The sequence below is a fragment of the Hyla sarda genome, chromosome 5 (assembly GCF_029499605.1).
Source record: "Hyla sarda isolate aHylSar1 chromosome 5, aHylSar1.hap1, whole genome shotgun sequence".
NCBI classification, from domain to species: Eukaryota; Metazoa; Chordata; class Amphibia; order Anura; family Hylidae; genus Hyla; species Hyla sarda.
This window is the reverse complement of record NC_079193.1, coordinates 347,229,028-347,255,450: the sequence shown is the minus strand read 5'-3', so window position 1 is coordinate 347,255,450 and position 26,423 is coordinate 347,229,028. Positions and strand designations below refer to the sequence as shown.

Below are 26,423 nucleotides of genomic sequence, written 5' to 3'. Positions count from 1 at the left end.
TGCTCTCTGCTGACACTTCTGTCTGTGTCAGGAAGTGTCCAGAGCAGGAGAGGTTTGAAATGGGGATTTGCTAATGCTCTAGACCATGGGTGGGCAATTATTTTTTCCATGGGGCCACATGAGAAACTAAAAATATAGTGGAGGGCCGGGTAGTTTCCCCCCAAATTAGGAGCATAGTTTTTCCCCCAAATTAGGAGCATAGTTTCCCCCCAGATTAGGAGCATAGTTTCCCCCCAGATTAGGAGCATAGTTGCCCCCAGATTAGGTAGCATAGTTGTCCCCCAGATTAGGCAGCATAGTTGTCCCCCAGATTAGGCAGCATAGTTTTCCCCCAGATTAGCCAGTTTTCCCCAGATTTGGAGCATAGTTTCCCCCCAGATTAGGCAGCATAGTTTTCCCCCATATTAGGAGCATAGTTGTCTCCCAGATTAGGCAGCATAGTTGTCTCCCAGATTAGGCAGCATAGTTTCCCCCCAGATTAGGAGCATAGTTTTCCCCAAAATTAGGAGCATAGTTCCCCCCAGATTAGGCAGCATAGTTTCCCCCAGATTAGGAGCATAGTTGTCGCCCAGATTAGGAGCATGGCTGTCCCCCAGATTAGGAGCATAGTTGTCCCCCAGATTAGGAGCATCGTTGTCCCCCAGATTAGGAGCATAGTTGTCCCCAGATTAGGAGCATAGTTGTCCCCCAGATTAGGATCATAAATCCCCCCCAGATTAGGAGCATAGTTGTCCCCCAGATTAGGCAGCATAGTTTTCTCCCAGATTAGGAGCATAGTTGTCCCCCAGATTAGGATCATAATTCCCCCCAGATTAGGCAGCATAGTTGCCCCCCAGATTAGGCAGCATAGTTGTCCCCCAGATTAGGCAGCATAGTTGTCCCCCAGAGTAGGAGCATAGTTGTCCCCCAGATTATGAGCATAGTTTTCCCCCAGATTAGGGTCATAGTTTTCCCCCAGATTAGCATAGTTTTCCCCCAGATTAGGCAGCATAGTTGTCCCCCAGATTAGGCAGCATAGTTGTCCCCCAGATTAGGCAGCATAGTTGTCCCCCAGATTAGGAGCATAGTTTTCCCCCAGATTAGGCAGCATAGATGTCCCCCAGATTAGGAGGATAGTTTTCCCCCATATTAGGAACATAGTTGTTCCTCAGATTAGGCAGCATAGATGCACCCCAGATTAGGAGCATCGTTTTCCCCCATATTAGGAGCATAGTTGTCCCCAAGAGTAGGCAGCATAGTTTTCCCCCAGATTAGGCAGCATAGATGTCCCCCAGATTAGAAGCATAGTTTTCCCCCATATTAGGAACATAGTTGTCCCCCAGATTGGGCAGCATAGATGTCCCCCAGATTAGGCAGCACAGATGTCCCCCAGATTACCACAGTTTCCCACCACATGAGGCAGCTCGCCTCCCCACACTGTCACACACATACAGAGACAGACACATACACAAAGACACACATATAAACACACATACACAAATACACACATATAAACACACACATACACAAAGGCACACATATAAACACACACATATACAAAGATACAAATATAAACACACACATACAAAAAAGACACACATATAAACACACACATACACAAAGATACACATATAAACACACTCATACACAAAGACACACATATAAACACACACATACACAAAGACACACATATAAACACACACATACACAAAGACACACATATAAGCACACACATACACAAATATACCTAGATAAACACACACATACACAAATATACACATATAAACACACACATACACAAAGATACACATATAAACACACACAGACAACACAGACACATATAAACACACACACACTCACCCGGCTGAAGTTTACAGCTGAGGGAAGGAGGCGGAGCAGACAGGATACACGGCCTCTCCTCCTCATCTCCCTCTCCTCCGGGGGAGAGTGCATGCTCTCTTCTTCTGCCTGTCAGCACTGTACAGGCTCTCCCTGTCACAGGCTGATGGTGCAGACCTGGGCATTGTACGGCCCGACAGTGAGTGCGGGCCAGTCAGAGCCAATCAAAGGGCCGTATGTGGCCCGCGGGCCGTACAATGCCCACGTCTGCTCTATACAGTTCCTAACATGGACAGAGGTGTCAGCAGAGAGCATTGTGGTCAGACTATAATGAACTACACAACTTCCTCTGGAGCATGCAGCAGCTAATAAGTACTGGAAGGCCTAAGATTTTTAAATAGACATGATTTACAAATCTGTAAAATTTTCTGGCACCAGTTGATTTGAAAAAAAATGTTTCCCTCTGGAGTACCCCTTTAAAGGGGTTCTCCATTTGCCAGCATTCAGAAGTAACTCTTCCGAACGCTGTTTTCGCGCTGCAGGGGTCGGCCACCCCCTCATGATGTCATGGCCACACACCCTCAATACAAGTCTTTTGGAGTGAGCCTGACGGCCATCACGCCCCCTCCCATAGACATGCATTGAGGGGGCGTGATGCGAAAACAGTGGACTACCCCCTCACCAATGGAGTACCCCTTTAAAGGAAACTTGATTTAAAGGGGGAAGCATTCTCCATTTTTATTCTTATTTATTTATGCTGAAATGTATTGACTATAATGCCTGTTCCCATGGCTAAAATCAGTTTGACATCTCTATTGTAAAAGTAACAGCACTCGTCATGGTTATATTTAGGAAAACCCTGGTTGGCAATCACTGTCTTAATAGGTACTAGATCATAGAAAGAAGTCCCGAGTAGTTATAAGTAGGTGATATGGATAGTAAAGGAGGAAATTGTGTAATTCTTTCTAGTCTGACCACAGTGCTCCCTGCTGCCACCTCTGTCCATTTTTCAAACTTGAATTTATGGCCACTAGGAGGCTCTTCCTTGGTGCCAGCCGCATTCATAGTGTGCACGAGACTCATGCCGGTAGGGCATGAGTCCAAAGCCAGGAAGTGCTGGCTGGACATAGGCGATACACAGTGTTCGCTCTCTGCCCTGTCAATCATGCAGGAAAGAGTATATGCTGTTTGCATCTGCACTGCAGTTCTGCTCTGATCTCCCCCTCCTCTCTGTGATACATGTGCAGAGAGGATGGGAAGGAAAACAGGGGAACGCCCCCTCCCGACCGCTGGAGCTCACACATAGTGAACGGAAGAAAGAAGAGAAAGGAGTAACACCATGCCATTAAATTAAAAATTAAGAAAGTGGAGGGGGGGTTAGCAGAGTGGGGGGAAGGCAAACGGACAGGTACACTTTAACATGTCATTTGATAATAACATGCAGAGAAAGTTTTTCAGCAATTCTTTAAATGTGTAAAGGGTCTTGATTTGCCAAACAACATAACTATAGTCACCCATAACTGTATACTGTGTTTTGAATTGAATGACAATCTCTGGTGTCTTATTATTTCTCTGTTCTTAATGGTTTATAAAGCTAAAGGTTCAGAGCTTTAGAGCTTTTTTCCTTGTAAAATCCATCCCAGGGGATCAGGGTTAAAGCAGGTTTTGCATTTCTCATGGTTTTCACAGTTTATGTAAAGACTATAAAGGTGCAATCACACAGGTGAATAATTACCAGCCCCACTGGGGCTCAGTCCGCATTTAAAGGGTCCTGGGGTTGTGCTGTGCAAGATAATCTAAGAGGCACTCAGATGAATCTGTATTCTACAAGATATGATACAGTGGCTCTTGGGACCGGCATCACCAGAGCCTGTTACTGCCATGAAATGAACAGAATGGCATGGGGAAATTTTGTGAAACTTTTCGCCACGTGCACATTCTGCATTAGTTGGAGGGACGATCAGAAGCAGTGACATAAAATATTGTTTAATGGAAAGAGTAGTAGATGCTTGGAACAAACTTCCAGCTGATGTGGTTGGTGAATTTAAGCAAACCTGGGACAAACATATATTTATCCTAAGATAGAAAGAAAAAGAAGGATAGACTAGATCATTGTTTCCCAACCAGGGTGCCCCTCTAGCCCATTTATTCCTATGATAGAGAATCTATAGTTCCTTGACAACATTCTAATAGAAACCAATGTAATTCTCTATCCAGCATCTAGCATTATTTTTTTCACCCTATTAGTCCATTATTATGCCCCAATGTCTGATATGATAAGTTTTTTTATTATGTCCTCTTCTTTATTTTCTTATAATTTTAAAATATTTCATCCTTTATGTTTTTACAAACAATCATTTTATAATATCTTTCACAAAATCCATGGCAGGAAAAAGATGAAAAAACATAAGTCAATAATACACATAGTATTCTCCATTGTAGTGTATAAGATTGTGAAGACAATCCAGTGATGGCTCTTTAATTGCAAAACACATGGGTCACCCATTGTCTTGATCCTTATGTTTCAATCATTAATTCCTTATCTTCATAATAAACCACTGATCCGGTATATTCCTACATTTATTTAGACGGCCAACCATGTCAATAGTTTGATCAAAAAGCACATGTCCGCAACTAACAATGTGCATGTTAATGGTAAGGAAGAAGGTGACGGTCAGAGTAGAGTGTTTATAAAGGGATTGGGAAAGGATAAACACAATGTAGAAGTTTAGTAGTAAGAAAAGGGAAATAGAATTTCTTGGAATTAAACTGTCACAAGATTTAAAAATAATGATGATAATAATAATAATAATAATAATAAGCAACCATGCTTAATCTTTAATTAGTGCTGACCCTGTCCCTGTGCTTAAATCCTGATTTTAATCCTTTTATAGGGCATAACTGCTTGCAGTTCACTGAGAAGGAGTGGGTATTCTCTTGGGCATGTATGACCCTTGCCTTCACATCTCATGTAGGGACTTACACCTCAGAGCTGACAACTGGCCGCTCTGCACACTGAGGTTCTGTAGCATGCCCCCAGATTACACAGCAGGCTGATTGACAAGCCAGGAGCCTGCACAGAGCCCTGCTTGTTCCGCCACCATTTTTTCTGTATTTTGTCTAGGCAAAGAAACACACAGAGACAATAGCTGCAAGGACAAGACAGTGTTTGCAAATGATAGTGCCCATTTAAAGGGGTGTTCCGGCCTTAGACATCTTATCCCCTATCCAAAGAATAATGGACAGGATGTCTGAGGCCGGAAGTTCAAGTGGGTAGGGTTTGGATTTTAATCCTTGGAGTTCTGAAGGCGCTGAGAAGGACCTTTGTTAATTTGTATTTATATATAATATTTATATTCTGGGGATTGAGTATAAAGCCACCAAACCTCTATAGATGACCAATACATTTTCAATTCAATTTGAGACAATGGTACAATGGTATCTGTTTCCTTTATGTAAAATGGACTGATGGAATCTTGTCATATGCAGTGCATAGAATTTAACACACATGATGCAAACATTTTACTTAACATAATAATTTTGTGTATTTTTTAGCCGGCTCTAAACCATTTGAGAACAAAACAAAGCCAGTAATGGGAACTCCAGGTCCAAAACTAAGTGGTAAGTATAACAAACCTTTATTACCTATTTTTAAACATAAAGGGGTACTCTGGTCCTAATACATTGTATCCCCTTTCCAAAGCATGGGGACAAGATGTCTGATCACGCGAGTCCCACCACTGGGGAACCCCACAATCTGTCATTCAGCACCCACCTTGGCGAGCTCTACGCAGCGCTGGAGGCTCCGAGTGTGCAGCGAGACAACCACGGGACCAGAGTATTGTGACATCACACCCCGCCCCCTCAATAGAAGTCCCATAGACTTGAATTGAGGGGCGGGGCATTATTATAGTCATGATGTAACGATACTCCGGCCCCGTGGTTGTCATGCTGCACACTCGGAGCCTCCAGCATTGCGGAGAGCTCGCAAAGGTGGGTGCCGAATGACAGATTGCGGGATCCCCAGCAGCGGCATCCCGGCAATCAGACATCTTATCCCCTATCTTTGGAAAGGCAATAAGATATATTAGGGCCGGAGTACCCCTTTAAAGTCAAAGTTACAAAAATATATTTCCGATTTTTTTGTCAATGTGTCATTTTTATGAAATGCAACTCATTACAATGAACTATGTGTAGAAATCATCTCTCATTGCCCTTTCTATCCACTAACTGTCATCTAAATAATCTGCAAAAGGTATAAACCTAATATACTGTAAAATGTGAAAACCATTTTCCCACAAGACTTCATGTTAAAGGGGTACTCCTGTGCAAAACGTTTTTTTTTTTTAGTTTTTTTTTTTTTTTATTATCAACTGGTGCCAGAAAGTTAAACATATTTGTAAATCACTTCTATTAAAAAATACTTCCAGTACTTTTTAGGGGCTGAATACTAAAGAGAAATCCAGAAACGAAATGCATTTCCTCTGATGTCATGACCACACTGCTCTCTACTTGACCTCTGCTGTCCATTTTAGGAACTGTCCAGAGCAGCATATGTTTGCTATGGGGATTTTCTCCTGCTCTGTACAGTTCCTAAAATGGGCAGTAGAGGTCAGCAGAGAGCACTGTGGTCATGACATCAGAGGAAATGCATTTCTTTTTTTTTTTATTTCTCTTTAGTTTACAGCCCCTAAAAAGTACTGGAAGGATTATGATGTTTTAATTGAAGTGATTTACAAATCTGTTTAACTTTCCAGCACCAGTTGATTTAAAAAAAAAAAAAGTTTTCCACGGGAGTACCCCTTTAATAAGTCACTAAAGCGGCAGATTGATTTACATATCACTGATACACACCAACTATGGTTTTTAAAGTAAAAAAAAGTGTTATTCTGAGACCAGCTATTCTAAGAATTGAATAAATATGTGCAGAATGTTTATAGTATTAATTTGGCTTAATTTATTTTTGTTACTTATTTTTGCTGAAGGTATTACCGTACTTGCATTTAGCTTCCCGCTGTTTTTCTCAATTAAACAACAATAATGGAATAAAATTGTCGAGTTTCTGGATAGTTTTTGCTAAATAACTTCTATGTTTTTTCATTATGGGGGTGATTCATCAATTGTTGCTGCACAAAATTCATCATGTGGTGTATGTCAATGCATAAATTTGTGCAAATAGCGCAAAAAAGGTAAAAAGCTCAAACACATTCATATGACAGGTAGTCACAGCTTGGAGTATATTTTCTTAAAACTTAAGTTATGTTGATTTTTTCTTTTTAATTCCTCTTGGAAATGTATAAATTAATTGACATACGTGTACGGACAAACCTAATGGATGAGGAGAATAATAACACCCAGGGCAAATTATAAAAATAATAATTTTCAATAAGTGTAAACAAGACAGTCTAGAAACATGTCTGATTTATCAATGTGGTTTATGCACTTAAAAAATGTGGCACTTCTTTATACTGTCTAGTCCTAGTTAATGCTATTTATTAATTGATTTAACTGTACACCAAAATGTTGGCATTTTTTGGCACACAGTATCAAATTTAAGTCATGCCACCTTTTTCACAAGGTCCCATGCACTTTCTGGTAAGTTACATCCCTTTGTCAAACAAGGTGCCAAAGTGTCTTGAAAGGATTGTCCTGCATAATGTGACTTTAGTACTTACTTGCCTGGGACTGCTGCTTTCTTTTTTGTGAAATGGTTATTTTCTGTTGGAGTTGCCTACCTCATCTACAAGTCCCAGGATTCCCTGTTTGTAAATGTGAGGTCATTTTTCTCCCTCTCACACATCAGCCACCTGAACATTTGCAGCACACCTCGGTCATTTACCTGCAGAGCTGTGTAAAAGGATCTCCCCCAGACAGGCTCCTTTCAACACCTGATTATTGATTTAATTTCTCGGGCTGCACTGCCACCTGGGAAAACCTGAGAAAACACTCATTTTATATGTTGATAAAAATAAACACCGGGCAAGGATCACATAAAAATTGCGAGACCAGCCATCAAACACAGGTACAGATACTATATCATGAACTACACTAAACAGCCTCTGTAGCATAGTCAAATATTAAAAATCCTGGAATACCTCTTTAATATTGAACTTGAGGAAGAGAGAATTAGTTTCTCAAAACATGTTGTCCCATAATAAAAATTCCCTTATTATTTTAATCGGTGTCCACGGTAATTTTCTCCACCTATCCGGTGGACGTCCATGGGGAGCCCATTATTTCAACAGAAAAATATTGCACAAAAAATATAAGATTTCATACCCAGATTACATGGTAGCCACTGACTAAAATTTTCATAAATTAATCCTATTGTACTTAAGGTTCAGCATTTGCTTCAAGTTTAAAAGTTTGGTTCTTTTGTCTTAAATTGTTTGTGTCGTTTATAAAAGGGTTTGACATGTTATCTAGACATGTCAAAAGTTATCGGGCCTCAGTCCTGAGCCCCTCAGCTATTGTTAGTTATAGCCGGTTGAGGATCGCGGCCAAGCATCTCCTTTCCCAGACAGTTGTGCGATCCTACTGATTACAGGAGACGGGCGTCATCGACTATAACAGAGCTTGTCTCCAGGTATAAGTTGAATCAGGACTGAGACCTGGTACAATCTAAACTTTGTCTGGATGACATGTCAAAAGTTTTAACAAATGCCAGTAACACTTTAACTTTTTCTTTTTAACCTGTTTTTTTCCCTGAAAAATGAATTACCCTTTAAAAGGGTACTCCACTGGAAAATATATATGTTTAAATCAACTGGTGCCAGAAAGTTAAACAGATTTGCAAGTTACTTCTATTTCAAAATCTTAACCCTACCAGTACTTATCAGCTGCTGTATGTTCCACAGTAAGTTGTTTTCTTTTTGAATTTCTTTTCTGCCACAGTGCTCTCTGCTGACACCTCTGTTCATTTTAGGAACTGTCCAGAGTAGGAGAAAATCCCCATAGCAAACCTCTCCTGCTCTGGACAGTTTCTGACATGGACAGAAGTGTCAGCAGAGAGCACTGTGGTCAGGCAGAAAAGAAATTCAAAAAGAAAATAACTTCCTCTGGAGCATACAGCAGCTGATAAATACTGGAAGGATTACGATTTTCAAATAGAAGTAATTTACAAATCTGTTTAACTTTCTGGCACCAGTTGATTCAAAATAAAAAATGTTTCCAGGGGAAAATATTTCAGTCTTTACTTTTACTAACACTATCAATTAAAATAATATTTAAGAATTTTCTTTAAAAAATAAATAAACAAATATTTATTTGGATTCTCCAGTTCCGGATGATGTTTTTTCTCGGAATTACATATGGAAAGGCTTCTACAACTTAAAAGGCAAAAATCAACCAATGAATTTGACAGTTAATAGCTACAATGTATCAACCGGGAAGGTGAACGCAACGCTTATCAACAGCAACACCGAGTTCCTTCTTTCAGGTAATTTTTTGTCATCATATTTCATGCATAATCCGGCTATATTTTAGAACACATTGTTATTTTTACATTCTTTTTCTAGTCTTGTGACTTCTGGAATGCTCCCCTTTTTTATGGTGCATATTATAATATATTTTAAAACTTGTGATGTCAACTCTCCTAGAATGCTATGGTTGCATTTTTGCTCTTGTGACATTTTAGCTAAGTTTTAAAACTTATAAAGACCCGATGAAACTTTACAACTAATGATCTCTTCTTTTCTACATCTAATTTCAAGTCATTTACCTACCTGAAATAGGTTAGAGTTGGGTATTTAGAGTAGAATGGATCTTTGTTCAGTGACATTTCTAGAATAGTTTTTCCAGTAAAGCCGATTGCACTTGAATTTGCAAGGCGAGCTGTGCGGTCTACAATAAAAATGTCCCTGCAACTTAATAAAAATATTCACATAGTTCCTCAAAAATTATATATATATATATATATATATATATATATATATATATATATATATATATATATATATATATATTTATTTATCACTGGAATACATTGCACTTCTTCAGTCTCTTCTGACTAACCCTTTTTTGTTACATTGATGCATGTCAATAAGCATTTTATGGGCATTAAGTTTAAGGGGTATTCTTTTACTGATAGATTGCATTTTTAATACATATTCATACTTGGTTTTGATAAAAAATGTAAAACATTTTATAAATTGCATCTCTTTAAAAATAAAATAAAAAAATATTTCATGAAACTATATTTTATTGAAAAGACAAGTCCTTTAAGTATTAAGACAGACACAGCCATTAAAGGGCTGTAGACAGAGACTCTACTTTCTTTGTGTTCTCTATTATAGCTATAAGATAAGGATCCCAAATGAAATATTCTCATCTACCCACTTCATATGCTGTAACAGTGTATTTGTTTTTGTAAACCAGATAACCTTCTAATGGGCTTAGATACGGCATTGCTTTGCATACAGTGTCCTTTGTTAACTGATCTCTGAACTCAACTGAGGAGATTGGTCAAAACCTGTGCAGAGGAATAATTGACCAATCAAATTGCCTTTTTTATTTTTATTTTTGAAAAATCTAAAAAGCAATATGCTTGGTTGCCATAGGCAACTGGTTTATAGGCACTGTGTTTTTGTATTTGTGGACATCCAGTTATTATTATTTAAATGAAGTGCTCCGGTAGTATGCCATAATATTGTGTGGAATTGGAATAATCAGAAATTGGAATCTTTGAGTGTAACTCAGATAATGGTCTCACGGAAGATTATCTGATTAAATATCCAGCAACTTCATAGTCAAAGACTTACCTAAGACTGCAGCAATCAGAATACAGATTTACCTGAAGTCCCATGCAAGTATATGTGACTTCTGTAGTCTCCAGTCTACCACGTTGCCAGGAGACTTAAACAGACATGGACATTAGACCATCATCAAAGTTATGCTTAAACTAAACTAAAGTAAGGGTGGACACAACTGTATATTGCATAAACTTCAGGTTCGTTGTATGTCCCAGTAGGCTGCTATATGGTACCTCTACTATAGTCTACCCCTTAAAGGGAGACAATCAGCAGATTTTAGCATATATAGCGCTTGACAACGCGTTATATATATTAAAAACCTTATCCTCCCCATCCCTGGGGGATGTTTTTACCCCCAGGGATGGTGAAGATATTAAATTATAAAGTCCCCCCGGCCGCCCTGCAAGTAGTCCCCTGGGTGGGGACTTCTACTTACCAGCACCCGTCGCTCCGGCTGTGGTACTCTCCCCTCGTCTTCGTTGATGGCTCATTTCACTGCTCTGCTCCGTCTGCTTAGGGAGCAGAGCAATGACGTAAGCCATCAATCAAGCCAACCAGTCGGGGCTACGGCCAGAGCAATGGAGAGAAATGGGTGCTGATAGAAATCCCCGCCCAGGGTCTACTTACATAGCGGCGCACGGAGGGGACTTTATAACTAAATATCTTCAACATCCCTGGGGGCAAAAACGTCCCCCAGGGAGGGTTCGGATAACGATTTTAGCATATATATAATGCATTGTCAATCTTTATACAGGAGAATACCTTTATAATGCAGCATGTAATAGAAAAGGCTTATGATTTCCGTTCACTTAGTCCCACACAATTTATAAGAACATGAATCAAAAACATATTTTCTTGTGAAACATTGGTCCAATTATATATATATATATATATATATATATATATATATATATAAACAACAATTCAGTCCCTAATATAGGATCACCTAATAATTAATAGGGAGCCACACTATTGAAAAAAACTAGTGAAGTGTTAATGACAAAAATTTCAGTGAGGAAATTATTTTCGGCTTCGTATTTAAATCTCAACAATTTTATTTTTTTTAGGAGTTTACAAAAGCCAAGAAGCTCGCTTGATACTGCACATAAATTCTGTCAAATCATCGGTTCACACTTCCTTGAGCAAAATGAAAGATGAGAAATGGGCAATGGATGGATTTGTAAGCATAAATCTCTTATTACACACTTATCATGCCTGGGCGGTTAAGAAATTGCTTTAGTGAATCAAGATGAATTAACACGGTATAAATAGAGTAGAGTAAGAGTACAGTCACACATACAGAATCTGCTACATATTTCGTGCAGCTGATTTTGCTACCCATTAACTTCAATGGGGAGCAAAATCAGTTGCACAAAATGTGCAGCAAAAATATGTAGCAGATCCTGTACGTGTGAATGTGCCCTAAGTTGAGAAAGCTTATAAGTGTTTTAGGAAGTTTTTTTTTTTTTACCTGTCCCTAAAAAGACAATTTTTTCAGCCCGGTAGACCTCAGTTTGGTGACCTTTATCTTCCTAATGGCAGCCATGTTTTATAGAACTCAAATGTACTGAAGCCATGATTCTTTGGGAATGCACTAACTCCAACTGGTCAATTCCTATAAACAAGGTCAGACAATGCTAAGAAATGACTATAAGATCATTTCGTGGGCCAATGTTCTTACATGGTAAAGCTATCAGAAGACAACCCAATTTAAAGCTGACATAGAGACAATGGCCGTGATTTACTGATCATGGAGCGTTGTCTTCTTTGTGTTTTTTTCCCTGACAGCTCAATTCTGCCACATCTTATGTGGAAACATTCGTAAATTAGTTGTGATTTTTTCGAACTATTGGGGACATGTCCCTTTAGGGCCCCACCTCCCCTTCCCGGCAACTATGCCACTTTTTTTCAGATTTTCAGAGTAAAACAGAGAGTTGAATTGGTTTTTGTGTTTTTTTGTTCACAAAATCTTGCTCAAATCTGCAACACAGTTTGGACCCCCCCCCCCTGAAAAGAACAGGATTACCTTTAGTAAATGAGGGCCAATGATTTGCAGATATGGAAAACTCAAGTCATTGATTTGAGTGTTGAAACAGACAAGACCATTATAATGTATTATCTTTTTTGGCAACAATGACAGCAAAAGTGGACATCCATGTGTTCTGTATAGGCCATCAGAGTTGTTTCCTAGGCTAGGCAAGCAAACACAGTAATCTGATGATTTTAGATAATATTGGAGGTTCCTTCTATCATCATATCCTACATTTCTTCCCCTAAGGGTGCGTTCACATGCTATTAATAGCAGTGGGTTTCACGCTGCGGTAAACCTGCTGCTAGTTACACTACCATTGATTTGAATGGGTCCACAGACAGTCCGCAATAGTGTCAGATTTGCGGACTGTCCGCAGACCCATTTAAATCAATGGTAGCGTAACTCGCAGGGGATGTCCAGCAACGGGAAACTCACTGCTAGCTACTAGCGTGTGAACGCACCCTAAAAAAGCCATTGTTATGTTTTATCTCATTAGTCTACTAATACAGTACCAGTAAAAATCAGTGCATTGTCATACTACCAAAGTTTCTTTAGTATTTAGCACATTAGTCCTCGGCACTGTTACAAGTCAAATGCCACTTTTGTCTTTTCATGCATACCTAAAAATTAAAAATTCTGTTAAAGAAATTAACATAATAATATGCCATGTTTACAAGGTCTCAGCGGAACCAGATGGAGCTACATATGTTTTTCAAGGATCCATCCAGGGTAAAGACTATGGCCAGTTTGGATTAAGAAGTATAGGTATGTGATTTTTTTTAATGTTATGATATATTGCAATTTCCTTTTTTCCTGTCAATAATAATAATGTTGTGATAATGTATAACCTTTCTGCTCCAAATGATGTCCATCTGTCATGATCTGAAAGAAACAACTTCATTCCCTCTGCCGGTGACTGTGGAGTCTCATCTTCTTAGTGTGCCGTCACATACATGTGGAGATCCGGCTCAGTTTTTCCCCAGCACTGTAGACAGTTTAGATTTATTCAGATCCTCAGTTGGGACGCTGAATCACCAGACAGGCAGGACAGGAGAACAGTCTGCGGAGATTACTGGGCGGCGGTCCATAGGCATCTGATGTAATTTGCCATCAATTGTGGCATTTGGAGGAAAATCGCTCACATTTTTAAAACCTTCTGAATGGTTCGAGGACTTTCAACTTTAAAAAAACATTTTTTTGTTAGAAAGATTGCACAAAAATAAGTTGATAACAGAGAATCCTGCTGCTAGAAGCCTTCACTTAGAACAAACAGCAAGTGGTTTATTCCCCTGCAGCACCGCCACTGGTAAAAAAAATAAATACACATTACTAATTGTTCAATGAAATCAAGGGGCTGTCAATATATTATTACTTAGAGAGAGAACTGTGGAGGCTGCTATAGATCCAGCACAGTCAGCCTTTGGCCCTGTCTCGCAACCATAGAACACGATAAGTGAAAAGGCTAATTCATTAGTCTGTATTTGTGGGAGGGGCGGATGTACCTTTAAGAACCCGCGGCTGTTCCAGTCCTCCACACTGTGAGCTCGTCATGTGACGTTAGCAAGTCAGCTGACCGAAGTGGCATCCATCTGGGTGGTGAGTATGCCTGTTCCCGCAACTATGATCATCAGGTGATAAGTATGAGTTACGTTGGAGACCAGGAGCTGGGCGGATGTATTCAACACCTCGTACCGCACCAACCACGGCCCGCCGGTTGCGCTGTTGGTATTTACGTACAGTGGGTGTGTACTTCGGAACCCTACATCAAGTTCAGCTTGAGCACGCATAGGCAGAGGGTAGGTGGTATTGGATGAGCAGGTGATTATTGGGGCTAAGGGGCTTGGTCCTGGGTGGTGGCAGTGCACATCCAGGATATATCCCTATGAGTTTATGCTGTCGTCGCCCGGGTCTCCAGCACTGTTTGTGGGCAAGACTGGCTCGGCCCACGTCTATGTCTGTGTCAGGGGTTAAGCGTTCTGATGTACACATTGCTCCTTTAAAGCCTATTGTAGAGATATTACAGGGTAGCAGGGGATTGTTATCGTCACTCTCCCCTCATTTTTTGTGTGTTATACGTTATGTCGCTTTCATTCTCGCAGTAGTAGTATCAATCCCCTGCAAGAGGGGAGTGACTATCTATTCAGGCTTACCACGCTCTTATTGTCATGGGTATGGAATTCTTAGTTCATGACATACTTGGCATAAGCTAAGAAGGTTTATTCTGTGCATATGTTCCATGTTCATATAGTTATTCAGTGCATATGCTCTTAATTTGTTTGGAGATACGATATGGCCCTCCTGCTTTCAGGCAGAAAGTGTCTTGCATTTTTGCTGGGTGTGCACTCATAGCGTTTGTGTGGTGCATACATAGTAACATAGTTCATAAGGTTGAAAAAAGACCAGAGTCCATCAAGTTCAAACTATAACCCTAATGTGTCCCTACTGAGTTGATTCAGAGGAAGGCAAAAAAAAACTCATACAAGAGGTAAAAATTCCTTCCCGACTCCAAATATGGCAGTCAGAATAGTTCCCTGGATCAACCTTCTGTCCCTATAGATCTAGAGTCCATAACCTGTAATGTTATTATTCTCCAAAAATTTTAAATTATTTTACCGAGTTAACCATGACCACCTCCTCTGGCAGAGAATTCCACAGTCTCACTGCTCTTACAGTAAAGAACCCCCGTCTGTGCTGGTGTAGATACCTTCTTTCCTCTAAACCTAGAGGATGCCCGATTGTTATAGATATAGAGTAGATATGATAGAGACTTTTAAATACATAAAGTGAATGAACACAATAAAGGAGGAGAGCATATTTAAAAGAAGAAAAACTACCACAAGAGGACATTGTTTTAAATTAGAGGGGACAAGGTTTAAAAGTAATATCAGGAAGTATTACTTTACTGAGAGAGTAGTGGATGCATGGAATTGCCTTCCTGCAGAAGTGGTCGCTACAAATACAGTGAAGGAGTTTAAGCATGCATGGGAAAAGCATTAGGCTATCCTCCATATAAGATAGGGAGTATTGATAGGATTAAGATTATTGGGCATATTAGATGGGCCTACAGCAAAATCGGCCCAGTTTTCCATGAACCCAAACTGTTCCTTCCTACAGCAGCTCCTGAGCCACTTGTTTACCTCCCTAATCTCCTGCTGCCTCTCTGGTGTGGCTCGTGGTACAGGTAATACTCACTTTACCATAAAATGCATGGTGCAACCAAAAAAATACTATTTGTGTGGGGAAATTAAAAAGAAAACCGCAATTTTGCAAATTTTGGAAGGTTTCGTTTTCACGCTGTACAATTTATGGTAAAAATTACATATGTTCTTTATTCTTTGGGTCAATACGATTAAAATGATACCCATGATAACATACTTTTCTATTACTTATCGCAAACTGCTTAACCAAATTAGTGTGTTTAAAATTCCCTTATTTTGAAGACCTCTAACTTTTTCATTTTTCCGTATAAGCGGTGGTATGAGGGCTAATTTTTTTTAGCCGTGATCTGTACTTTTTATTGATACCATATCTGCTTATATAAAACTTTTAATACTTTTTTATAAATTTTTGGGGGAATAAAATGTTACAAAAAAGCAGCTATTTTGGCCTTTTTTTTTTTACGTTCATGACGTTTACCTTACGGTATCATTAATATTTTATTTTAATAGTTGGGATATTAACGCACGCGGCAATGCCAAATATGTATATAAAATATTTTTTTTACACTTTTTGGTGGTGAAATAGGGAAAATGGGACAATTTACGTTTTTATTGGGGGTGGGGGTTTTCAAATTTTTTCAACTTTTCTTTTTTTACTTTTATTTATTTTATTTTTACACTTTAATAGTCTCCATAGGAGACTATTTATAGCAATCATTCAATTGCTAATACTGTTCAGTGCTATGCATGCGGCACTGATCAGTGATATCGGCTTTCTTCTGCTCTGGTCTGCTCGATCGCAGACCAGAGCAGAAGACCCATGGAAGGCAGTGGAAGCAGGTGAGGGGACCTCCGGCTGCCATGATCATCCATTTTAGTGTCCGCAATGCTACAGATGCCGTGATCTGTATTGATCACGGCATCTGAGGGGTTCATGGTGGACATCTGCGCGATCGCGGATGTCCGCTATTATGGGCGGGTCCCTTGCTGCTATCAGCAGCCGGGACCTGCCGCGCATGATGCGAGCATCGCTTCGATGCTCGCGGTTATGCATTGGACGTAAATTTACATCCTGGTGCATTAAGTACCAGCTCACCAGGACGTACATATGCGTCCTGCGACGTTAAGGGGTTTACAAAAAATATTTTCCACCGGAGTACCCCTTTAAGCTTAGAAGAGTCCCCATTTGCAGATAAGTCCTGCATCCATTCTATTCCTAGATATAATATGAGGTCCTTCACCAACTCTTCACTGTATTATCACACTTTTAACCCTTTGCAAACGAGCTTTACTATGAAAATAAAACCTAATAACTTATAAACCTAAAAAAAATATATAAATCTATATTTCGAATTCCTATTCCCCGGTGGCCACTTGGTCAATTACTTCTGCTCAACTAAAATAAATGCATGATACTTACTCACAAGGCCCTTGCTACATAGGCAAAACACTTTAGTGCATCAGTTCCTAATAATAAATGATTCATAGTCTGTTCTCTCTGCCAATTTGTGTCAGTGTTATAAAGAGCGATGTTGCCTACAGTAAAGAAAAAACACCTGTTTGTTTTTATAGATTTACTATAAACAGGAGCTTCATATTTACAATCTAATTATTCACTACGACAATGGGAATGCTACGTTCCCTTGAGGACTTTGGCGGCAATAAAGTACGAAAATTGTCACTTCATTAAAAAGAGAAATTATTAAACTATAAATTGCTTCAATTCCTTCTTTGGGACAGATATGGAACAGAGTGCTTTACTGTACATGTACACATACATGCGCTATATATATGCAGAGAGGAAGATATTTATATTACACAGCTTAAAAAAGATGTAAGAATTTTATAGCTGAATATATTCACTCACTACGCAGATGTTGGTTTTTATTATGCTTACATAGTATTCTGTGAAATATAGCAGATTGTTACATGAGCGCGGCAACTTCAATGCAAATATATTTATTGCAAGATATACATTTGATTTCTAAATTATGTTCCATGAAGATTAAGTTAAATCAACTCCTTTTCTTTATGTGATATTAGAGTATATGGTTTCATAGAGAAAGGTCCCAACACCTCTGTGATCCAAAGGGAAGGACACTTTTTTTTTCATGTATGTGGCTGATACAGTCCATCCGGATTGGGCTACTTTCACACTGCCGTTGTGCCTCATTGTTTGCCTTTAATGTCCCTTATTGGGAGGGGGCACAACAGGCAACAACAGGTCCCAATAGATCCTACTGACTATAATGGGTCCGTGGGGCATCATTGTTTTCGTAGCAGGAGAAAAAGACGTTGCAAGCACTAATTTTTCTCCTGCTATTTTCTCCTCCTTTCTTGACGTCTGCTGCCTGTCGGATTACAATGGCAGTGTAAAAAGGGGCCTTAGAATGAATGACCCTCTAGAGGAACAAAGGGTCCTCCGGTGACCCAATCTATAAAACAATAAAGGGCTCCACTGAGATCCATTAGAGGATTTGGAAATAAATGCAGGGCAACCGCTTGCCCCAAGGGCCTATTTCTGATGGCATGATTCACAAATAACCTATTAGACTGTATTGATTGTATGTTCAATGTTCACATTGGTAACAACATGGGTTACACTGTATTGCATAGATGAAGTCATTTCCTCTGGTGGACCCCAGGATCCCCAGTCCGACTCTACTGTCCTTTTATCTATCACATGGATTGCTTTAAGGGAATCTGTCAGCTGTATTTGATGGCAATAGCTGCAGACATTGTTGGATAGTTGTTAGGAAATGAAAGTAAACGGTAACCTGGAGTTACTTAATTGACATATAGGGCTCAGCAGAAGGAGCTGGGAAGTGATGTGAGTGAGAAGGTGTGCCAGACTGTGGTACCTTAGTAGCTCAGTACCACCATCTTGACACTTGGCTGACAATATAAAAAGGAGATTTGGCAACTGCCATGAACTCCAGGCAATGTAAATTTGGCTTTTATGCCCTAACATCTATCCAATGGTGTCTGCAGTTCTTAGCAGCAAATACAGCAGGCAGAATCCCTTTAATTCCAAGCTGCATTAAATGTTACCTTTGCCCTATAGTGGCTACTGTAGGGGAAATGCAGAAGATATGTAGATGTAGATATATGTAGAAACATGTAGATCTTGTTATAAATATTACGTGTAAATGAAAGTGATAAAGTGACCTGGCGAGGGCGAGGTATTAGCCGTAGAGGGAAGTGCTCAGGGGTGTATAAGGAGAGGTATTAGCAGTAGAGAGGGAAGTGCCCATGGGTTAACAGAGAGAGGTATTATCAGTAGAAAGAGGAAAGTGTTCATAGGTGTATAGGGAAAGGTCTTAGCAGTAGAGAGGGAAGTGCTCATGGGTGTATAGTGAGAGGTTTGAGCAGTAAAGGGCAGTGCTTATGGGTGTATAGGGAGAGGAATTAGCAGTAGAGGGAAATGCTCATGGTTGTATAGGGTGGGGCTGTATTCAAAAATACAAAAACAGAGCTTCCTATTGGGCAGTATGTTTTAACTTGGTGAAAGCAATAAGGTGGATATAAGTAATGATCTCACCTTGCAAGGTTGTGTGGGCACACAGCAACCTTGTGAACGTCTGGTATATGTGATCCCTTCGGATCCTGTTTGCGTTGCAGCCGTCCGGGTTGCTTGAGATGTGTGGCAGAACACTCGATGAAGCAAGTTTGCAGGGCCTGGAAAAAAGGTTCCTGGGATGTTCGGCGCCAACCGTGGATGGAATGAAGATTCGGTGAGTCTCAGTATATTTCAAAAATGTTCTTTATTGCCGTATCAGACGCGTTTCGAGGTCTTGCACCTCTTTATTAATGATTGTGGCATACATACATAAAAGCATTATCACTTGCTTTTTATAGTTTCTAAAAAGGGTGCCAGAGAATACAATTGGATAGATTAAAAAGGTATCATAGGGCTGCGCTCTTGTGTGTTGTAGTGGCGCTGTCCGATGATGTGGGGGTGTTTCATTCATAAAATTCAAGGTGAGTGTTTTTGTTTCGCAATAAAATGTGACCATAGATTAAAATCAAGGATTACGAAATTGTTCCATGCTATTTAAAGAGTTAGGGTGTTATGCGGTGATGAGAGTATACGAGTGTGTGAGAAAATTCACATTAGGTCCTCCGGAGATACAGTTTTCTGTAATGTGTGTGCATGTGTTATATCAAATGTGTTTCTTTTGGAATTAATGTTAGTGAACTTGATGGAGTGGATCTGCTGTGCTAGCGGTTGCCGGATGATGCGTATTAAATGCCAAATAGTGGAAATGTCCTATTGATGGAGCTGCCGCGTAAGGTGTCATATGCCGGGTTGCTGCGCTATTCAATGCTAGATGGTAGGTACCGTGGCTGATATGATTTTTCAATTGGTATTTGGTCACAGTATTGTAGATATTTATTTTATTCACAAGTTTCGTTGGTGTTGACCAGATTGTGACTATTTTCATTGTTAGAAAAAGGTTTCGGTCCTTGGTGTGGTGTGTCTCCTTTTGCTGGACAGTCGGACGGAAATTGCTGTGCTTGTTGTTGCCGGATGATTGGTATTGTTGTGAATGGCATGCTGTAAGCTATGTGTGTTGGATTGATCGTGTCCAATGGGTTGCATGTGAAGAATAAGTTATGAGCTGTAGTATGTTGGGTGTTTGGTTGGGTGACAGTATGTCTTTAGTTGGGTGTTGTGATTAGGTTATCATATTGTTGGTATTTGGTGATTTTTCAGTGTTGGATTCCGGATGTATATTATTTTATACATTATCAATATTTTCATTAAGGCCCAGGGGGGTTAAAGTGTTCATTTGGAAGATCCAAAATGACTCTCTCCTGCAGAGTCTTTCAAATCTATCATTACAAGTTTCCGATATCTGTTCAATTCCAGTGATTTTGAATTCTTTAAAGTTATTATTATGTTTTTCAGTTGCGTGTCTTGATAAGCTGTGTTTGGGAAATTTATGTGTGACATTGAAACGGTGTCCACTTATGCGGTTTCTCAGGGTTTGTGAGGTCCGTCCAATGTATTGTAGGCCACAACCACATTCTGTTAAGTAAATGACATGGGTTGAGTTGCAGTATATTTTAGATTTTATTTTGAATGTTTCGCCTGTTTGGTTGCTTTTGAACGTTTTTACATTGTGGTTGATGTTTATACATAATTTACAGTTTCTTACTCCGCATCTGAAGGATCCATTCTGGTCCATGGTTGTATTCTTCATCTGTTTATTCTTTGGTATTTCTTCTCCAAGGCGACTGGGAGCCACCATATTTTTTATGGTTTTTGCACGCCTGTATGTGAATCCCGTTTTTTTTGGTAGTACTTTTTTGAGAATGGGGTCTTGCAATAGGATCTTCCAGTGTGTTTCCATTATGTTGTTGATTTTTTGTTTGTCCGCGGCATAATCCGTAATAAAATTGTACTTATTATTATCGGACAATTATAATGATAGATTTGAAAGACTCTGCAGGAGAGAGTCATTTTGGATCTTCAAAATTAACACTTTAACCCCACTGGGCCTTAATGAAATTATTGATAATATATAAAATAATATACACCCGGAATCCAACACTGAAAAATCACCAAATACTAACAATATGATAACCTAATCACAACACCCAACTAAAGACATACTGTCACCCAACAAAACACCCAACATACTACAACTCATAACTTATTCTTCACATGCAACCCATTGGACACGATCAATCCAACACACATAGCTTACAGCATGCCATCCACAACAATACCAATCATCCGGCAACAACAAGCATAGCAATTTCCGTCCGACTGCCCAGCAAAAGGAGACACATCACACCAAGGACCGAAACCTTTTCTAACAATGAAAATAGTCACAATCCGGTCAACACCAACGAAACCTGTGAATAAAATAAATATCTACAATACTGTGACCAAATACCAATTGAAAAATCATATCAGCCACAGTACCTACCATCTAGCATTGAATAGCACAGCAACCCGGCATATGACACCTTACGCGGCAGCTCCATCAATAGGACATTTCCACTATTCGGCATTTGATATGCATCATCCGGCAACCGCTAGCACAGCAGATCCACTCCATCCAGTTCACTAACATTAATTCCAAAAGAAACACATTTGATAAAACACATGCACACACATTACAGAAAACTGTATCTCCGGACCTAATGTGAATTTTCTCACACACTCGTATACTCGCATCACCGCATAACACCCTACCTCTTTAAATAGTATGGAACAATTTTGCAATCCTTGATTTTAATCTATGGTCACATTTTACTGCGAAACAAAAACACTCACCTTGAATTTTATGAATGAAACACCCCCACGTCATCGGACAGCGCCACTACAACACACCAGAGCGCAGCCCTATGACACCTTTTTAATCTATCCAATTGTATTCTCTGGGGCCCTTTTTAGAAACTATAAAAAGCCAGTGATAATGCTTTTATGTATGTATGCCATAATTATTGATAAAGAGGTGCAAGACCTTGAAACGCGTCTGGTACGGCAATAAAGAACATTTTTGAAATATACTGAGAATCACCGAATCTTCATTCCATCCACGGTTGGCGCCGAACATCCCGGGAACCTTTTTTACAGACCCTGCAAACATGGTTGTATAGGGAGAGGTATTAGCAGTAGAGAGGGAAGTGCTCATGGGTGTACAGAGAGAGGTATTGTTAGTAGAAACAGGGAAGTGTTCATAGGTGTATAGAGTGAGGTATTATCAGTAGAGGGAAGTGCACATAGGTGTAAATGGAAAGGCATTAGAAGTAGAGAGGGAAGTGCTCATACCACTGTACAGTACCCTGGTAAGACCTCACTTGGAGTATTGTGCGCAGTACTGGAGGCTGTATCTCCGGAAGGATATAGATACTTTGGAGAGAGTTCAGGGAAGAGCTACTAAACTAGTACATGGACTGCACGATAAAACTTAGCAGGAAAGGTTAAAGGATCTTAACATGTATAGAAAATGACGAGACAGAAGGATATGATAAAAACTTTTATATACATAAAGGTAATCAACACGGTAAAGGAGATTTGATAGAAGAAAAACTACCACCAGAGGACATAGTTTTATATTAGAGGGGCAAAGGTTTCTCCAGTAATATGAGGAAGTATTACTTTACTGAGAGAGTAGTGGATGCATGGAATAGCCTTCCTGCAGAAGTGATAGCTGTAAATACAGTTAAGGGGTTTAAGCATGCATGGGATAGGTGTAAGGCTGTCTATATATATATATATATATATATATATATATATATATATATATATATATATAATAGGGACAAGGACTATTGATAGTATTCAGATTATTGGGCATCCTAGATTCCTAGATGGGCCGAATGGTTCTTATCTGCTGACACATTCTATGTTTCTATGTGTTATTTGGCCACCATGTAATACAAAGTTGTATGCAGTTCCACCAGCATGCCTGGACATCCAAGATAGTTCTGTTGTCATTTTTAGACATCTGGATGTCAAGAGTTTAAGGAACATTGGTCTACTAGAAGTTTATCTACAACAACCCCATTGTTTTGTAAACTTTTTACTTTTATCTCCAGCATTTTCAAATTGTTTTACTTTTTTCTACAACTTTTTGTAAACTTTTTGGCTTTTAAACATTCATCCACAACTGTTCTATTAAAATTTAAAGCCCCATTAAAAGATAATTTCCAGTGAATTGTGTTTTCCCTGCTTGAAATTGAGAAGTGGCAAACTCAATTAACTCTTCCCCACCTCCTGTCATTTCCCACTGTTTGTTTATGGCCAGAAAGCCTCATGCCACGATATAGAAATTATTAGAGAAAAATCAGATTTCCTGATGTACTAATTACAAAGCGGCCCACATAAGTCATAGTCTTATCTTGTTTTCTCTTGACAGGAATTAACATGTCTGAGGATAATTCGTTAAACCAGTCACTTGGGACAAATAGCAGCTCTGTCGCAATTGCAATCCTGGTGCCTTTCTTCGCTCTAATATTCGCAGGTTTCGGCTTTTATCTTTATAAACAAAGGTGAGGTGCCAATATATTTCTGCAGTAGGACTGTCAACTATATCCAGCGGATTAATAAACTCACAGTGGGACAACATTATCTACAAAGTTTTTCATGGTTATAATTTTATTGCTTACACTTAAATAAAAATGGAATTTAAGCTTCTCCATTTATAGTATAGTAATAAGCTATATAAACTATAGCTATTGTCATAGAAAACAATCTGTTCTATGTAATGTTTAATGTTCTGTCCACTTATAATGGGTAATCGCTGGCACCTGCTGCCACAACGGTAAAATCTCCAGACCATTTGGGGCCTCTAATGTATTTGGGCAGCTACATAATACCAATACACCAAAAATAATTCCATCTTTTCCATATTGTTATAGCAATTTTAGACAATAGTGGAATTAAGAGCACAGGCCTATGGTACTAAGGACTCTCCCACCTTATACAGAATAAGCTTTCTTATGAAGATCAGTTTTATGCCAGTGACAGTTGTAGGGTGTTGCCATATTTTTTCCTATACACTTCATAACTTGTATTACTCTATGCAATAGTTCCAAGGCACAAGATGGGCCATTAATAGTTAGACAAAGGGTTGCCAACAACTCTCAGAGCCATGGCATCAGAAATAAACAATATAGTCAGCTAATGACTCCAACAATTAGTAGAAGAAGAAGCATTGCAGTTTAGCTTAATTGATTATTAGTAGTAGTTATAGTATTATGTTTTTATTTTATTGTGTATCTTTTAAATGTAATAATAATAATAATAATAATAATTATTATTATTATTATTATAGTTTTATATTTGTATTAGTAGTTGTTGATTAATAGTTTTACTTTTTTATATTTAAATATAATTTTTAGCAGTCTTACTAATTTACTTGATATAGCATTACTATTAAGTTGTATTTTAATGCTAATTATTATTATTTAACAATAACTGTTATTGTTTTTGTTAAATAATGTACTAATATGATGTTAAATAATGTATTGATTTAATGTGTTATATTTTTCTATCATTATTATTTTTATTATTATTATATAGTTGCATTTTATTGCTAATTATTATTATTAAACAATAACTGTTATTGTTGTTAAATAATGAATGTATATTATTATTTTTTTTTATATTATTATTACAGGACTGCACCGAAAACCCAGTTCACAGGATGCTCTGTACATGAAAATAACAATGGTCAAGCAGCTTTTGAAAACCCAATGTATGACACCAATGCAAAATCTGTGGAAGGAAAAGCAGTACGATTTGACCCAAATTTGAACACAGTATGCACAATGGTATAATGCTGGAAGACTCTTTTTTTGCTTTGGAAAATTGGGAAACTGAGACGTTCAGCTGTGCACTACTCAGTTCACCGCTACTATTAAAGCACATTTTTAAAAAAAAGAAGAAAACAAAAAACAAAAAAAACAAAATCACATGGTCTTGGAGTTAAAAACAAAATCTTGGAGGATCCATACTGAACAGAACTGAAACAACTCTTCGTGTGCAACATGGGAAGTTTTCCAGCATATCCATTGCACTCTATGAGTGCTGAATTACAATTTATTTTCTTTTTTTTAAAAAGGAGATTAATCTAAACGCGAAATTTTGCATATATTGGAAGAGCATCCATTATCAGTATTTACTGTGCTTTATAAACTATATTAGAAGGTCTCGAACAACATAAAACAAACAAACCAATATATGGTAGAAAATTGTTTTAATTACTGGAGAAAATAAGATTAATTACAGGCATTAAGTATAATACATTTTCGTGCTTTAGCAACATTGAAAAAGGCCCTTGTTAAATTAAGTGTTTTTGCATCGATTGTTTTTCTAAGGCCTATGAAATACAGGTGTTATTTATTTTCTATCAACAGACCCAATGAAAAAGTAAGAGGAAGGGAACATGTTTTATAAATACATTTGTAGCAAACCACTACTACGGGGTGCTATTCAGATCTTTCACTAGAATCCCAATGTATTTTCCTGGAAATTTTTTATTTTCCACAATATACGACTCACCATTAGTGAGCCTTACTCATTGAATAATGTTAACTGAAATATCCCATGCTATGCATGTTATGGTTAACAATATACATATATATATATCTAAAGGAAACCTTATCCAGATAAATAAAAATCACCCCCAGCAAATGATACACTTCTTATTCTACATAGCTTCTTACCTTGCCTATCCCACAATTTGTATAGGACATTCCCAAACACTAGAGTTTGGAAGGTGATGGTTCTTTGGGTTTGGGTTGTCTCTATTGCAAATGGGATTTGAGAAGACTGTGAGTTTTCATAATTGTGCCCCTTTTTTAATCTACAATGTTGAGAAATCTGATTTATTCTAAAAATAAAAAAACAAAACAAAAAAAAACCTGTAATAACAATTTTTTAATAAATTGTTTTAATCTGTCTACTGGAGTAGTCAACAATCACTTATGCTTTTTATTTATATTCTGTATTTATTTGAGTTATTTTATTTGTCCTTTGTTTTCTTGGTTATGGTATGAGGCGGTGTGTCGAGTCATCATCGGTCAGTTAAGTTGTGTAAAATAGTTATTTTAAACCAAAGAGGGTCGACTTCAGATAATGGCATAGTGATATTCAGCTTTGCTTTGGATTTCTGCATGTTACTCTTTTCCTTTTTAGGGTAG

The 26,423-nt window shown here is 38.6% G+C and overlaps 1 protein-coding gene across 6 annotated transcripts in view; it reads left to right on the top strand.

Annotated features, from left to right (window-relative positions):
* The window catches only part of CSMD3 (CUB and Sushi multiple domains 3), a 1,342,864-nt gene extending 1,316,679 nt beyond the window's left edge, over positions 1-26,185 (top strand). For all 6 annotated transcript variants that reach the window (XM_056522623.1, XM_056522621.1, XM_056522626.1 and 3 more), the window contains 6 exons: positions 5,374-5,439; positions 9,098-9,256; positions 11,636-11,748; positions 13,278-13,365; positions 23,636-23,768; positions 24,899-26,185. In XM_056522623.1, the coding sequence (XP_056378598.1) occupies positions 5,374-5,439; positions 9,098-9,256; positions 11,636-11,748; positions 13,278-13,365; positions 23,636-23,768; positions 24,899-25,058 (719 nt within the window). In that variant the 3' untranslated portion in view covers positions 25,059-26,185. The remainder of the gene's footprint in view (positions 1-5,373; positions 5,440-9,097; positions 9,257-11,635; positions 11,749-13,277; positions 13,366-23,635; positions 23,769-24,898) is intronic.
* The last annotated feature ends 238 nt before the right edge of the window (positions 26,186-26,423 follow it).